Source organism: Dromiciops gliroides, chromosome 2, assembly GCF_019393635.1.
Source record: "Dromiciops gliroides isolate mDroGli1 chromosome 2, mDroGli1.pri, whole genome shotgun sequence".
In the NCBI taxonomy this organism is placed as follows: Eukaryota; Metazoa; Chordata; class Mammalia; order Microbiotheria; family Microbiotheriidae; genus Dromiciops; species Dromiciops gliroides.
In genome coordinates, this window is record NC_057862.1 from 92,343,804 (window position 1) to 92,361,233 (window position 17,430).

At 35.7% G+C, this 17,430-nt stretch overlaps 1 protein-coding gene across 2 annotated transcripts in view; it reads left to right on the top strand.

Annotated features, from left to right (window-relative positions):
• The window catches only part of CACUL1 (CDK2 associated cullin domain 1), an 86,691-nt gene that overhangs the window by 39,261 nt on the left and 30,000 nt on the right, over window positions 1-17,430 (top strand). Inside the window, exon 4 of one of the 2 annotated variants that reach the window (XM_043984559.1) lies at window positions 16,277-16,372. The exons of the other annotated variant lie outside the window; for it this stretch is intronic. Coding sequence (XP_043840494.1) covers window positions 16,277-16,372 — 96 coding nt within the window. The remainder of the gene's footprint in view (window positions 1-16,276; window positions 16,373-17,430) is intronic. 2 annotated transcript variants of the gene reach the window in all.

Consider the following 17,430-nt stretch of genomic DNA (forward strand, 5'->3'; position numbering starts at 1 on the left):
CAATTATTGCCATTCACAATAGTTACGTTCTGTAATGTAACTGAACACTAAATTGGTGAATACAGTGCCATTGTTCCTAGGGGAAATACAGAGTTAAGTTTCTGGAGCCTCTGGTCACAACATTGACTTTGTACTTGCTGGAGCAGCCTCATGTACATATTGATGAATCAGCTCTTTCTTTTTTTCTGGATATGCTGTTTTGTTAATTCATTAACATTGAACTCATGACAAATAGCAGTATAACTCATGCCTGTATGAAGCTTATCTAATACATATATTTTCTCTGTAAGGCACATCGTACCCTTTTTTGCATTTAGGAGCACTGGACAGCACTTTAACACTATACTTGGGGGTCATTTTAAATAGCTAGAACACCACCAACAAAAAAAGCACAAAAGTTTTAAAACATGGCACTAAATAGATTGCAGAAAGGACAGTTGTTTACAGTATGAGAGCTGAAACAAGAAGACGGTATTGCCTTGTTTGAGCTCAGCTGGGAATGTCCTCGTCATGTGTTATCAGGCATCCCCCAATTTTTTACTTCACTGTGTGTAACTGAAAGCACCATATTCATTTTGGTGTTACAAATTTTAGTGAGTAGATGAATTAGCAAATAATGAGGAACAACTGTTTTATAATAGTTGATGCATGAATTATTTGTCTTAATCTTGCTATCATTATACTAGGCTTAGTTACTCTTTAATTTCTCAACTGTATTTATGGCATAATATGGCATAATTATTAATGAATAAATCATTAAACTTTTTTGTATTATTTATAGCCGAATAGATCTGTTTCAAGAAAAACTTTTGTTTCTTTATAGAGTTACATGCTTTGATAATATTAGATTTATAAAAATGCTTTATAGTTTTCATGTATGTTTTATTTGATCCTCTTAACAACCATCTTATGTAAGGGTAGTTATTAGTATTTTTTATTTTTTATATGAGATAACATAAGCTCATAGTGTTTAAATACATTTTATCAAGTCACACGGCTAGTATTGAGAGTGAAATTTGACAAAGGTAGATTGAGGCACATATTCTATGAGTAAGGTAACAGCTTATTAGTAAGATGTGAACCTTGTACTAAAAGTGGATGTAGAGACTGCCTCAGTTAGCCAGAACACCATGAGGAGGACAGCTCCCTTTTGTAGTTTTGGGGGAGTACAGAACAAAGAACAATACTTCGTAGGTGGGTAACAAGTTGTGATTGGTTATAAGAGCTTGACATCTTGATTGGTGAAATCAGTATGATTGGTTATAGAGCTGAGACTTAGGGGACAGTATGATGGGAAATTGTGAATGATGAGCTAGCAACAACTCCTCCCTTCCCTCCTGGGTCTAAGAAATGTTAAGCTGATCAGCTTTTTGCAGAGATAGAGCTCCAGCAGATGTTTGAATAATTGAAGTCCCATATTCTAAGTATATTATACCTTTGTGCCAGGAACCTGGTAATCTTACTAGTATATTTCAGTGACAAAATCACTTGTTCCTCCCTCCTTTGACCTTCACTCAGGTAATCTATATTAAGGGTCCCTCTTCTGGCTCCTAGATTTCCTTACTTCAGTATGCAATGCCCTACCCCTGGTTTTATATGTCCTTTTTCTTTTGAATAAAGTCTGCCTGTCCAGAGCCATGGTCAGTTATTAAATATCTATTAAGCATCTGCTATGTGCTAGGCACTGTGCTAAACACTGGAGATTAAAAAAAAAAAAGGCAAAAGATAGTCCCTGCCTTTGAGAAGCCCATGGTCTAATGGTGAGACAAGTGTGCAAACCTCTGTGTACAAACAAGTTATATATAGGATAAATAGGAAATAATCAACAGAGGGAAGGTTCTGGAATTGAGAGGGATCAGGAAAGGTTTCCTGTAGAAGGTAGAATTTTAGTTGGGACTTGAAGGAAACCAGGAGGTAAACATGAGGAGAGAGTGTTTGAGGCACAGGGAATAGCCAGTGATGAGGTTTGCAAGACAACTGGCAAATTCTTTCTTAGCAGCCTTTGTTAGGCCATCTGTGGCCAAAAATCTGTTATCCTTTTTTTTTTTTTTTTTTTTGGCGGGGCAATGAGGGTTAAGTGACTTACCCAGGATCACACAGCTAGTATCAAGTGTCTGAGGTTGGATTTGAACTCAGGTCCTTCTGAATCCAGGGCTGGTGCTTTATCCACTGAGCCACCAAGCTGCCCCCTGAGAAATCTGTCATTCTTAAATTGTAAGCTATGATCTAGAAATCTAAATCCCATTCTCAGATATAACCTTCTTGGTCAGTCATTGACTTCCCATGCATCTTTTACTTTTTATGTAAATAATGTTTTATTTTATTTTTTTCTAATTACATGTAATGATAATTTTCAACATTATTTTTCAAATATTTTGAGTTCCATTTTTTTCTCCCTCCTTCCTCTACTCCCCTCCCCAAGACAGCATGCAATCTGATATAGGTTTGTATCTCTTACTTTCAGTGGATGACATTGAGGAAAGTACAGTCTATGCTCCTATGATCTGTTTCTTGGATGAGATGTCATAATCATTAGTTATACTTTATTGTTTTTGTTTTTTTGGGGGGTTTTTTGGTTTGTTTGTTTTTGCAGGGCAATGAGGGTTAAGTGACTTACCCAGGGTCACACGGCTAGTAAGTATCAAGTGTCTGAGGCTGGATTTGAACTCAGGTCCTCCTGAATCCAGAGGCAGTGCTTTATCAACTGCACCACCTAGCTGCCCCCAGTTATACTTTAATACTATGATGGTAGTGCCATTTGTGCCCATGTTGAATCATCAGAAATGGGTGGTTTATCTGTTTTGATAAGCCCTGGGAGGTTCTGTTATGTCTTGGATACCTGATTCATGAAGATAAACATCTTTTATTGTTATTTACTTAAACAAATATCTGTTTCAGTACCTTTGAGGAGGGAAATTATCAACTACTACTAATCTCTTCTTCCTCTGCCTCTTAGTGGATGATCTCTTACCTGAAAGCTTTTGTGACTCAGTCTTTCTTAGGAGGGACAAGCAGCTTTTATTTCTCTTCAGGAAGAATCTGAAATCTTTTTAAGCTCAGATTTTACAGCCGTCCATTACTTTATTTTTCTCCTCTTTGTAATATTCTTCCATTCTCTGTCATTGTGAGAAGGGTTGGATCTCCCGTCTTCCATTTCAGATACCTTCTACCACATTGCATCCCTCTTCTTTTCTTTAGGAAACTCTCATTCTTCCTAACAACATAGAATGTAGAGACCTTTTTTGAGACCCTTTACCTGCTCCAGGAGCGAGATTAGCCTTCATTTAGAACCGAGCAGAATAGAAATATCAAATACTTTGTGCAAGTCGCTGCACATTTCCCCCCATTATTTATTGCCTTGAGTTTTTTTCAGCCCTTTCCTTTTTTGTAGTTTAGTCCTAAGGAGCTGGTTAAAACTTATTATGGACCTCACTCAAATTCCTTTGTCTAAACTCCACATTAAAATCTTTCAGACTTTCTCCCATCTGTTTATTGTTAACAGTTTGCCTCACCCACTATTCTGCCAACTTATATAGCTCTTTAATTTTTTATTTTACTTGCCTAGGCAGCTAGGTGGTAAATAGTGGATAGAGTGCTACACATAGAATTAGGAAGGTGAATTGAAATAAGGTTTTTAGACACTTGGCTAACTATGTGACCCTGGGCAAGTCACTTGATTTCTTCATCAGCCTCAATTTTCTTATCTATAAAATGGGTATAATAATAGAATCTGTCTCTCAGGTTTGTTGTGAAGATGAAATGAGATAAATCTCTTCAGAAACATAGTGATATACATATACATATTATTGTTGTTGTCAGCTCTTATCTATTTTGATTCTACTTCATCTGATTCTATTCTTTACTCCTCCTTGATCGTCCATAATTCTCCTCAGTCTTTAACTGCCTCCTTAATTGCCATAGATCTTATTTCTCTAGCAAAACACAAACATAATCTGAACCAGTATCTGGTTCTGGGATTTTTCTTTAAATTTTTCTAAATTTCTCTTTGCTAAATTCAGCCTACTAGTCTTTCATTATTCTAAACCCTTCCAACTCACCTACACAGTTTTCTTCTTTTCATTAAGCTGAAGATTTTTTCTTTTCTCTAATCTGTCTTCCACAGATGGATTCTCAGATATTTTGCACATTCTGAAGTTGTTTAGAATCGAACTTTTCTTTCTGTCTCTTGCTACTGGGTTTTGTTGGTAATATACAGAAAGATTGGTGATTTGTATGGATTTATTTTATATCCTGCTTTTCTGAAGTTAGGAATTGCTGCTCTTAATTTTTAGTTGAATCTCTAGTGCTCCAAAGTTAAAACATTATCATCTATAAAAACTGATATTTTCCTCTGCCATTGTTTATTCTCCAAAATTTTTTTTGTTTTATTATCCTAGCTTATATTTCTAGAAATGTGTCAAATTATAGTAGTGGATTGAACTTTATTTTCTTGCTGCTTCCCTTATGGGAAAAGCTTTTACCTAGATATAAGTTACCTTGTTGAAGGTCCATTTATTCCTATAATTAAAATTTTTCTTTTAAACAGAAATGGGTGTTTATCAAAAGCTTTTTCTGCCTTTAATTGTATAATCATATGGTTTTTATTGTCTTTTAGACAGCTAGGTGGCGCAGTGGATAGAGTGCTGGACCTGGAGTCAGGAAGACGTGAGTTCAAATCCAGCCTCAGACACTTACTAGCTGTGTGACCTTGGGCAAGTCACTTAATCTCTGTCTGCCTCAATTTCCTCATCGGTAAAATAGGGATAATAATAGCACCTATCTCCTAGGGTTATTGTGAGGATCAAGTGAGTTAACATTGTAAAAACACTTTGCAGACTTTAAGATGTTATATAAATGCTATCTATTAAAAAAATTAATGCATAGTATATTATAGATATAATATACTGTGGATGTATACACACATATACATATACCTACATCCATATACACATATGGTTTCCCAAATTTTGAACCAACCCTGAATTCTTGGGTATAAATGCAGCTTGGTTATAGCATATAATCTTTGAAATACATTGTCATAGCTTCTTTGCTAATATTTTATTCAATATTTTTGTGTTGATTTTCTTTAGGATTATTCTATACTTTTCTTTTTCTGCTTTGTCTCTTATTAATTTATCAAGATCATATTTGTTTCGTGATCCTCTTTTTTGCTTGTTTTGGCAAACAATTTGTATAATACTAGAATTGTTCTTTGAAAATTTGATATAATTCATTGGTGAATCTATCTGGTCCCTGTTTTTTTTCTCTGAGAATTCATTTATGGCTTGTTCATTTTCTTTTTCTGTCTATTTTCATTTCTGATATCTGGGTATTCTGTATTCTTGTAAATGTTTTTCAACATCATAGGTATCTGTTTTGTTATTCCAATCATTACAGTATATAATTCAGAAAAATAGTTTATAATTTCCTTTTCTCTACATTTGTTGTGAGTTCTCTTTTACTTGTTTACATTAGAAATTGTTTTCTTTTTTATCATCTGATTAGGTAACTTTAAAAAAAATTTCTTTAAAAATAGTTCCACCTCAGCTTTATTTTTCAATGAATTTTTGTTGATAATTGTGTTGATTGTTTTGATTTTTCTGTGTGTTAGTGTGACATTTTAAAAATTGTTGCCTTTTCCATTAAAAAAATTTCTATGCTCAGTTCACTGATCAGTCCTTTCTTTTTTGTTATGAACTTGTTTAAAGATATGTGTGACCCTTAAAGCTCACATCCCCTCAATTCTTTTTTGTTCCTTTGTTCCTTGTCTTGATTAAATTATACATGAATTATGAATAAAGGTGGAGAAAATCATACAATTGTTCTATGTGGGTCCATTATAAATTTTTGGTACATAATCTCAACTGGGCTCTTACTAGGCAGTACTATACCTGCTTTATGAACTTACTATCTCATTCTCCACAGTGGCTCCCTTTCCCCGACCCTCTCAGCTGATAACCTTGCTTACTGTTTTATAGAAAAAAATCAAGACCATTCTCTTCTTTCTCATCTTCTACTACTCTGATACCTTCTGCCATTATCTCCTCCTTGATCCATGTCTCACATGATGAGGTGGTTTTATACCTTACCGAGGCTAATATCTACCTGCTCAAGTGATCGCATTCCATCCCATCTCCTCTGTCATCACCACTCATCACTCATTTTCCATTTCTCTCTTGGCTCATTTTATACTATGTACAAATATGCCCAGGTCTCCCCCATCCTGAAAAATCCCTCACTTGATCCTTCCAGTCCTATCATCCTATATCTCTTCTTTCCTTTATAGCTAAACTATTTGAAAAAGACAGTTTGCAATAGGTGCTCCTACATTCCAGCTTTCAACCATATTGTTCCACCAAAACTTCTGTCTCTAAAGTTACCCGTGACCTCTTAGTTGCCAGATCCAATGTCCTCGTTCTTTTTGACCTTTCTGCAGTCTTTGGTTACATTTATTGATCATTCCCTTCTCTTTGATAGTCTTCTAGCCCCCTTTTATCTTTCTAGTCTTTTCACACCTCACTCCCTGCCATATGAACTTTGATCTAGTGACATAGTCTCTTGGCTGTTCCACAAATAAGACTCTCCATCTCTTGGCTCTGGGCATTTTCTCTGGCTGACCTCTGTTCTTGGAACACTTTTCCTTCTGGCTTCCTTTAAGTCCCAACTGAAATCCTGTCTTTTACAGGAAGCTATTCCCAGCCCCTCTTAATTCTCGTGCCTTCCCTCTTATGTATCTCCTGTTTATCCTGTATGTAGTTTATTTGTATTTATGTGTTTGCACGTTGTCTCCCATATTAGAATATGAGGACAGGCGCTGTCTTTCATCTTTTCTTGTATCCTCAACATTTAGCACAATGCCTGGTACATGGTAGACACTTGATAAATGTTTAATAATTGATTTATATTTTGAATCACCAATCTTTAAGATTATTTAGTCTCCCATTTAATTTTGAATTCTTAAGAGAATTATTTTGTTATCAGTAAAGTATGTGTTTAATATTTCTACTTTTCTTAATTTGTTTGGAGTTTTAGTGCCCTAGCATGTCTTTTTAAATAAATGTGTCATTCATAACTAATGAAATGGATAGTCTTTTTCTATTCCTATTTATTGATTATCCAAGATCTACTGTATCTGTACTTTTAGAATTTTATTCAGATCTTTAACTTATTGTTAGATTTATCCAAGTCTGAAAGGGGATCATTGAGGTCCTCAACTCTTAGAATTTTTCTATTTCTCCTTGTAATTTAATTAAACTTTCTTTCATATACTTAGAAATATATACTTTCATATACTTAGATCCTATACTATTTGGTGTCTAGATGTTAAATGCTGATATTACTTAATTCTCTCTGGTATATTTAAGCATCATGTAGTTTCCTTGTTTATTTTGTAACTATATTCATTTTTTACATGTCTGAGATCCTGATTTTGTTTTCATCTGAAACACAATAAAATGAACTCTAACCTGTCATTTTAATTCAGCTGATGATTCCAACGTATTTATTATAAACAACATATTGTTGGATTCTGCTTCCTAATCCGTTCTGCTATCTTTTACTTTATGAATGAGTTTATCTCATTCATATTCATGGCCATGATTAATTGTGAATTTTCCCTTTTGCCCTCCTGTACCCCTTTTGAAGAAGGTAATAAACAAAGAATAGCGTGGTCTGCACTAATGATCCATGAACTGTTCATTTAGTTCAGAGCCTGCCCACTGTGTTTTTTTTTTTTTTTCTATTTTTTATATGTAAAAACAGATTTATTTTAACATCAATTTAAAAAAAAATTGTTCCAACTTCTCTTCCTCCTCTATTCCCTCCCCCACCCACTAGAACTCAAGCATTTCAAAATAAATTATACATGAGTAGTCATGGAAAACATTCCCACATTAGCTAGGTTGTGAGAAAAAAACAGTCAAAAAACTCCCAAAACTTCAGACTAAGGAATTGTCAAAGAGAAAAAACATTTTTTTAAAAAAATGTGTTTCCAGGGGCAGCTAGGTGGTGTAGCAGACAGAGCACCGGCTCTGGAAACAGGAGCACCGAGCCCAAATCCGGCCCCACACACCCAACACCCACCAGCCACATGATCCCGGGCAAGCCACCCACCCCCAATTGCCTCACCAAAAAAGAAAAAAAAAAAGAAAAGAAAAAAAAATGTGTTTCCATCTATTTCAGATACTATCACTTCTTTCTCTGTAGATGGGTTGCCATTTTCATAGTCCTTCAGGGTTATATTGGACCATTGCCTTGCTGAAAATAACCACATGCTTCCCAGCAGATAATTTTACACTATTGCTGTTATTTTGTATACAGTGCATTTCACTCTGCTTCAGTTCATGTAGGTCTTTCCAGGTTTTTCTAATAGTATCCTGTTCATCATACCCTAAATAATGTACCTTAAACTTGACAAAGAATTTTCTTCGTATTAGCCCAGCAAAGTCATCATAACTATTTCCCTCCATCCTATTCCCTTCCCATGATATTTACTCTATTTTCCATCTTCTTTTAAACTATTCCTCCTCAAAAGTATTTTACTTCTGACTGTCCCCTTCCCTACTCTGCACTCCCTTTTTTTTCACCCTTCCTTCCTTATCCTCTTCTCCTCATACTTTCCTGTAAGGTTAAATAGATTACTCCTCCCAACTGGGTGTGAATGTTATTCCCTCCATGAGTCAACTCTGATGAGTTTAAGGTCTTTGAGCTAATTCTGTGTTCCAAATTTTCTTCCTCCCTCTCTCCTCAACCCTCCCTATGAAATCAAGCAATTCAATATTTCATACTTGTGCCGTTATGCAGAACATCTTCACCTTCCTTGAAAGTATTTTGCTTTTTACTACTCTCTCCCAGAATCTGCCCTTCCCTCCTTCCCCTCCCCCCCCTTATCTCCCTCCCCTCCCTCAGGGCAAAATATATTACTATACCCACTTGAGTATGTATGTTAGTCCTTCTTTGAGTCAATTCTGATGATATTAAGGTTCAATCACTCCCCAATTCCTTCCCCCTCTTCCCCTCCCCTCCATAAGCTTTTTTCTTATTTCCTTCATATGAACAACCTCTCCCCAGACAATCGTTCCCCTTCCCCCTCCCCCAGTCTATTTCTCCTACACCTCAACCCTATTTTAAGGATGTCATTATGGGTTAGTTAGATGGCACAGTGGACAATGCACCAGCCCTGGACCCAGGAGGCCCCAAGCCCAAATCCGGCCCCATACATAAGACACCCCACAAAGAACAAAACATAACTTCCCTTCGTATTCAGTTCAGACCTGTGTCCTCTGTATTATCTTCCCATATAGGAATGTTAACAGTTTGATCTTTTAATATCCCTCATGAAGTCTTTTTCCTGTTTATCTTTTTATGCTTCTCCAGGGTGTTGTATTTGAAAGTCAAATTTTCTATTCAGTTCAGGTCTTTTCATAACAAATGCCTGAAAGTCTTCTTTCTCCTTGAAGTTCCATGTTTGCCTCTGAAAGATGATGCTTAGTTTTGCTGGGTATGTGATTTTTGGCTGTAGTCCCAGTTCCTTTGCCCTCTGGAATATCATATTCCATGCCCTCCGGTCCTTTAATGTAGAAGCTGCTAGATCTTGCTTTATCCTTATTGGAGCTCCACAGTATTTAAATTCCTTTTTTCTAGCTGCTTGCAATATTTTCTCCTTGACCTGGGAGTTCTGGAATTTGGCTATAATATTCCTGGAGGTTTTCCTTTTGGGATCTCTTTCAGGAGGTGATCGGTGGATTCTTTCAATTTCTATTTTAGCTTCTGCTTCTAGAATATCAGGGCAATTTTCCCTCACAATCTCTTGGAGGATGGTGTCTAAACTCTTGTTTTGGTCATGGTTTTCAGGTAGTCCAATGATTTTCAAATTATCTCTCCTAGATTTATTTTCTAGGTCAGCTGTTTTTCCAAGGAGATATTTCACATTGCCTTCTATTTTTTCATTCAATTGGATTTGCTTTACTGTGTCTTGGTTTCTCATAAGCTCACTAGCTTCCATTTGTTCAATCCTAATTCTTAGGCAATTATTTTCAGCAGACAGTTTTTTAATCTCCTTTTCCATTTGGCTTTTCAAACTGTTGACTTTTTTCTCATGACTCTCCTGCATTGCTCTCATTTCTCTTTCCATTCCTTCCTCTCTTTCTCTACATCTTCGTTCTATCTCTCCTACTTTCTCTTCAAAGTCCCTTTTGAGAGCTTCCATGGCCTGAGACCAGTTCGTATTTTTCTTGGAAGCTTTGGATGTTGGAGCTTTGACCCTATTATTATCTTCTTCTTCTGAGGATGTATTGTGGTCTACCTTTCCCCCAAAGAAGTTTTCGATGGTCTTCTGCTTTCTCTGCCTACTCATCCTGGCTTACTGTTTCTTGGCTTTTTACTCCTTAAAGTGTAGCACTGCTTCCCGGACACACTGTTCGTGCTACAGCGTGGCCCAGGGGGTGATTGGGCTTCTTCTCAGCCTGCCTGGCTTGTGAGTAATCACAGCTGCTTTCTCTTTGACCCGGAAACAGAAGTCTGATTGAACTCTGATTCTCTATGGTCGGAAGCTTGGCATGCTTTTACCCCTCCCCCACTGGGCCACCACCACTCGATTCAGCCCACTGGTTCAGACCCAGGGCGCTTTGCCCCAACTCCAGCAGATACTGCCTCCACTTCACCCCGGCCTACCTCCGAACCCCCTCACCAGTCCGTGATCGGAGCCTCAGAAGCTGCTGGTGCTGAAGACTCTGACGTGTTGGAGGCACTGTCCCTGGCTGGGTCCGGACCGCGCTGAGCTGTTCAGCCTGATCAGTAGGTGATCAGAATTGCCCTCTTTTGCGGAGAAACAGTCTCACTCTGTTCTTATGTGCATTAGGCTGTTCTGGGTTTTGATTTTTACCGCATTATTTGGGCGTGAATGGACGGGTTTATCTGGAGCTTGTGGGAGTCACAGCCTCTCCTCCGCCATCTTGGCTCCGCCCCCCACTGTGTTTTTAAGATAAGTTTTCATTGATATTTTCTTATTGTTACATCACCATCATATCCTATGTATATCCTATGTATTCCCCTCAGCCATTCCAAAAGACAAATAGTATTTTTTAGAAAGGGGGGAAAAATCAACACAACTGATGAAAACATCAAAAAAGTCTGAAAACATGTGCTATGTGTAACACCCATTCCTTTCTTGACAATGGGGTAGGTTGGAGTTGTCTATAATTTTGTTACGCATACTTTTGAATTTTGGATGTATCATTTTATTTAGAGTTTTGTGGTTATTATTACAGTATATTGTTTCTTGGCTCTGCTTACTTCACTCTGCATCAGTCAGTTCACATAGCTATTTCCACGCTTCACTTACAGTCTAGTAATACTTTATTATATTCATGTTCCATTTGTGTAGTCATTTCTCAGTTGATGCTGCCTATTGATTCTTATATTTTCTTTCTTTCTTTTTAAAAAATTCACCTTTATGATCCATGCTCCAGAGTTAATTAAAAGTTTGGTTTTTTGGGGCTGTTTGTTCCTTTTAAATGCTCCTTTCTTTCCTTCCTATTGCTTCGTTGTTTATTGTATTTCTACACAAACTTTATATATGTTTAACCCTCCTTTGTCTGGTTCAGATAAGACTAAGGTTTGTGAGATGTTTGTTTCCTCCACCCCATCCTCCATGTTTGTATACTCTGCTTCTCATGTACTTCACTTACATGGACTAGCAGGTTTCTCTGCTGTCTTCCTTGTTTCTTCCCTAGTGTATTTCTTTTTCCTTCCATTTCTTTACTCTTAAAATCATTAAAACAAATGAAAACTGTCCCTAAGTGGTTTGTCTTTATTAACGACCTCTTTGACTCAAGAATATTGAGGAGTTCTAAAGGTATATTTGTTTCTTCTCTCCTTCTGTAAATAGTTTATCAACTTTTATTCCATTCTGATTGTTTAGCTGTTGTTGCCCTTCTTGGTTTGTCTCTATGCTTGTGTTTGTATTTGAGATTATGCCCTCTCTCCTGCAAAGCAAATTATTCATGGTTGTAAGCTAAAAGCTTACATGCTAAAAACTGGGGATATAAAGAGGCAAAAGATGCCCCACTTTCTAGTTTGAGATTTGGGGCCAGGGTCAGACCCCACTCATCTACCCTAACCATCCCACTACCTCCCTAATATACTTTTGGTTGTGGTAGTCAGGCCTTGTTTTTTCCTGTCTCCATAACTAATACTAATGCCTCTCTCTCTTTTAAAAAATTTTTATAAAAGTATTTTATTATTTTCCAGTTACATGTAAAGATAGTTTTCATAGGATTTTTAGTTCCAAATTTTTCTCCCATCTTCTTTCCTCCCCAAGACAGAAAGCAGTCAGATATAGGTTATATATGTACAATCACATTAAACATTTTTCTGCATTAGTCATATTTTGAAAGAAGAATCAGAGCACAAGGGAAAAACCTCAAAAAAGAAGGAAAAAAATACAACTCAAAAGTATGGTTCAGTCTGCATTCAGAATCCATAGTTCTTTTTTCTGGATGTGGAGAACATTTTCTATCATGAGTTCTTTGAAATGATTTTGGATCATTGCACTGATGAGAAGAGCCAAGTCTATCACAGTCAATCATCACACAATGTTGCTGTTTCTGTGTACAATATTCTCTTGCTTCTGCTCCCCTTACTCAGCATCACTTCATTTAAGTCCTTCCAGGTTTCTCTGAAATTCTCCTGCTCATCATTTCTTACAGCACGATAGTATTCCATTACATTCATATACCACAACTTGTTTTAGCCATTCCTCTATTGATGGGCATTCTCTCGATTTCCAATTCTTTGCCACCACAAAGAGAGCTGCTATAAATATTTTTGCACATGTAGGTCCTTTTCCGTATTCTATGATCTCGTTGGGATACAGACCTAGTAGTGGTATTACTTGGTCAAAGGTAATGCTAATGCTTCTTATAGGACCCTTCTCAGACTTTCTCAGTTAGCTTAGGTGGTTTAGTGGATAGAGCTCTGGCTTTGAAGTCAGAAAGGCCTGAGTTCAAATTTAATGTCAGACACTTAATCTATTCTGTGAGCCTGAGGAAGTCACTTAAGATAACAGTGTCTAACTCATAGGGTTTTTCTAAGAATCAAATAAAGAGAATATTTGTAAGGTGCTTAGTATGTTGCTTGGCATGTAGTAGGCACTATATAAATTTACTGGTAATACCAATAATTGTATTAATCATATTTATTAATCATAATTATTATTGTTGCTTTATTTTGGTGCAGACCTACATTGGATGGGAGAGAAATCTTGATCATTAGTTAATATGATGGAATATGTGTGTATACATATGTATGTATCTATATATATGTATATGTATCTATATATCAGGGAACTGGACCTGGTTTTAGGTTTTTTTTTTTTTTTGGCAGGGCAATGAGGGTTAAGTGACTTGCCCAGGGTCACACAGCTAGTTAAATGTCAAGTGTCTAAGGCTGAATTTGAACTCAGGTCCTCCTGAATCCAAGGCCAGTGCTTTATCTACTGCGCCACCTAGCTGCCCCCTTTAGGTATTTTTAAAAATTAGCATGGGAAAAGATTTCAAATGTCATTTCAGTTAATCTTTATATGTTTTATAGATGCTGAAACAAAAACATGTTTGTATTAGCTTTAATCATGATCAGTTCTTAAGCTCCTTCACTTGGTGTTGGAAGACTTATGTTCATACAGCTTTTTGGAGATTCCCAAATGGTCTTCCTAGAAGTTGTTAACATTTTTTTTTTAATAATTTCAGTATATAAACTCAATATATACTATTCTGTTTAAGAGTACTTATTTTTTCAAAGTAGTAATATTTCCTTTTATTATCTTTTGTTTTTATGTCACCTTTATTTTATGTTTTATAAATCTTTCCTGCCACCCAAAATGTTATGTATTATAAGGAATAAAGAAGAGAAAACAAAAAAGCATTTCAGTAGAACTAACAAATAGCTAATTCTGAATATGTGCAGTGTTTCCATATCCATAATCCCCATGACTTGCAAAATAGAGGGTTCAGAGTTACTATCATTACAGTGTTTGATTTCTATTTTAATTGTTGTTTTTTTCTGTTTATAGTAGTATGTTTTCCTGGTATTGTTTATTTCACTTTATTTCAATTCATATAGGTCTTCACATTCATTGTTTCTTGTGACATAGGAATATTCCTTCACATTTACAATTCACCACAATTTGTTTACTTTTAGTTGATGCCATCTGTTTTGTTTTTAGTACTTTACTACTACAAGAAATAATTTTGTGAATGTTTTAGTGTCCATTGGACATGTTTGACTTGTTCCAAGTGTATATGTCTAGAAGTAGTTTTTTTGGGACATTTTAGTCATATTCTTAGTGTAATTCCCAATAGTTGGATAAATTCAAAGCTCCATTAACAGGATATTCATGTTCTTAACTTTCAGCAACCCTTCCAACTTAGACTCTATTTCTTATCATTTTTTTGCTAATTTGCTGGGTGTAAGGTAAAACCGCAGAGCTATTTTGTTTTGTATTTCTCCTATTAGTGTTTTGTAACAATCTTATGTTACAATCTTATATTTTTCTGAGAATGATTTCTTCATATTCTTTGGACATTTATCTACTGGGGAATGGCTTTTATTCTTATACATTCATGTTCTTCCATATACCTTTGTTATCAGATGCTTATGAAATTCTTATGCAAAATTTTTTCCCCCAACATTTACTTTTTTTATTCTGGTTGCACTGATTTTTGTTAATGTAAAATCAATTTTTACTTAAATAAAATTTATCTTATTTGTTTAGTACTTTACACCTCTTAAAGTGTTTTTATATATGCGTGTGTGTGTGTGTGTGTATTCTTACTTGATTCTCATAGCTATCTTCTGAGTCAGATAGTACAAAGGATGTGCCTTGACCCATCATACAGCTAATAAGTGAAGGAGACAGGATTTCAGCCATTTAATTCCTAGAGAGAAAGTGTGGTATTGTAGTATTTGATTTGGAGTTAGAAAGACCTGGATTTGAACACCATTTCAGACAGCTATGTAACTCTGTCCAAGTCACTTACTCTCTTTGAGCCTCATCTCCTCATCTGTAAAAGAGAGATAAAAGCACCTACTTCATAGCATTGTTAGAATTAAATGAGATAATTATGAAACATGCTTTGCACAATCTTAAGATGTCACATAAATATATAACACTAAACAGGTTATATACATCTATATATCTTTATACGGTATATGTGTGTATATATATGTATATATGTATATACACATATACACATACACACGTGTGTGTATATTTGTATGTATGTATGTATGTATGTATGTATGTATCATGAAGATTGCAAGGCTTCTTTCTGTAGGAGATATGATGACAAAAACAAAACTTTTGTTCTTTGATCCAAAGAAAAAACTCCTATATTTTCTACATTATACAACTGATCTTACTTTGAATGTTTTGTGTGAATGGTCTAATCAGGAAAAGACCCTTGGTGAGCCCCCAAGTTAGGTGATATCATCTGGTGCTGCTGTGCTTGGTGATGTTGGAGAAGTTGCTTAACCACTTTCTGTTTGTTTCTTTGTGAAATAATGACTCAAGCCATTTCTTTAAAGTAACCCACTGAGGTAGGGAGGGAAGTAAGAAGTTGATTCCTATTCTTATAGAGATAAGGACATTGAGACTCAGGCAAAGTGCTTTTGTACTAGAGTTGTACAACTGGTGCCAGAGATGGTAAGCCCATGCTTCTTAGGAACTGTCTGAAATTGTATATAAAAATGTTTAGATTATATTTAGGGAAAATCTAAAATGTGAGGTGGTATTGGTGTTTTTCACAGGGTAGGTTTATGACTTTGGATTTCATACTTTTTCATATTTCGACTTTATCCCCTGCATCAGGCAAAATGAGCTGGTGAAGATGTCTTTATAATTCAGTAATAATTTTGAACTTTTAAGCATTATTTCATCTATACATTAATATATGTTTTCATTTGGGAAGAGGTCAAGGTTTTTAATGAGCCTTTTAACATCATATATATGTTTAAAGTCTCCCAACCAAACTATAGAACTTGTCACAGTCTAATTTAGCAGTACAGAGAGTTCTAATCTTTTCTCTAATGTTTGATCTTCAAAGCTAAAGTTTCATGTCATTCACATATTAGTTACAATGCCGTTTTGGATTTACTACTTTTCAAATCACGGTAAGGGGTCATTTTTGAACTATTAACCTTATTGCTTCCCCCCCCCCCCCAGGTTTTGACTCATCATCTGGGCCAGAAAAAAGATCACTTTTTTTATTGCTTTCTACAGGCCAGCCCTCCAGAACTCTATATTGAAAGATTTAACTTAGCACTTGGACAATATATGGGAGCATTGCAGAGCATTGTGCCTCTTTTCATATATATGGTAAGTTTAGGACATTTTAAAAAAAATGACCCTGAGGAAAATGTATACAGTAGAACCATAATAATAATAGAACTATAATCTGATGAGTGAGAGAATTCTCTTTGATATATTTGTGGCATTTTTCTGTCTTTTTCCCCCTCTTTTGAAGTTGCTGTAAAGTAACAACTTTAGAATTTAGAACAAGCTACTTGATAATGAGGTAACAACACGAGTATTTTTAAGAATCTTGGTTTTTCTTCTCAAGGAGTTTATAGTCTAGTTAAAGAAGACAGACTTGAAAAAGTAACTAACAGCACTAGACAGCACATGCTAAGTATAAAGCGAGGGGTATAGACTAGTCTAAGTGCTAGCAAAGTAAGGAGAATTTATATATTATTCCTGTCCTCTTGGCTGATAGGTCATAACTACATCTTTTTCTTGGTCATATTTTGGAGTCTGTTGGGATGTCTGAGCTTGCTCATTTAAGTTAAAATTGTCAACATGATTTGGGCAATGAGATATTCTAATTAATCAACTAGTTCAGCAAATAAAGAGCGTATATCCCACATGTAGAGTGTAAATTGGAAAGACTGCTTCAGAAGATATGTGACCTTTTTTTAGTGCAAGTGCTCATTCCACTCATTTAGATCACACCTGTTGTTGCTTTAGTGGATGTTTTCATGAGGTGTGGTTGTTTACATCATGAATTTGTAATGCATGTTAAATAAAATACACAAACAAATGATTGTACTATAAAGCAAAAATGATGGTTAATAGGGGCTTTTTTAGTAGAATGAGCTACTGCTGTATTTCTTTTGTAAGAAAGTGAGTCAAATATAGCAGAACATAAAGATGCGTTTATTCATTCCTGTTAAGGCAATGGCATTAACTATTTCTGTGTGAATGATTGGATAGCATTTATCCCTTGGTGAAGAGTCAGTTTTGGAGAAAAAGGTATATGACTGTTTTTTTATTGTTTATGGCACTTTGTTTAGGAGAATTTAGTTATTTTGGGATGTGGTAATGTTGGCAGTTAAAGTAATAACCCTATTGATATGGAAATATTTTTATTCCCATAA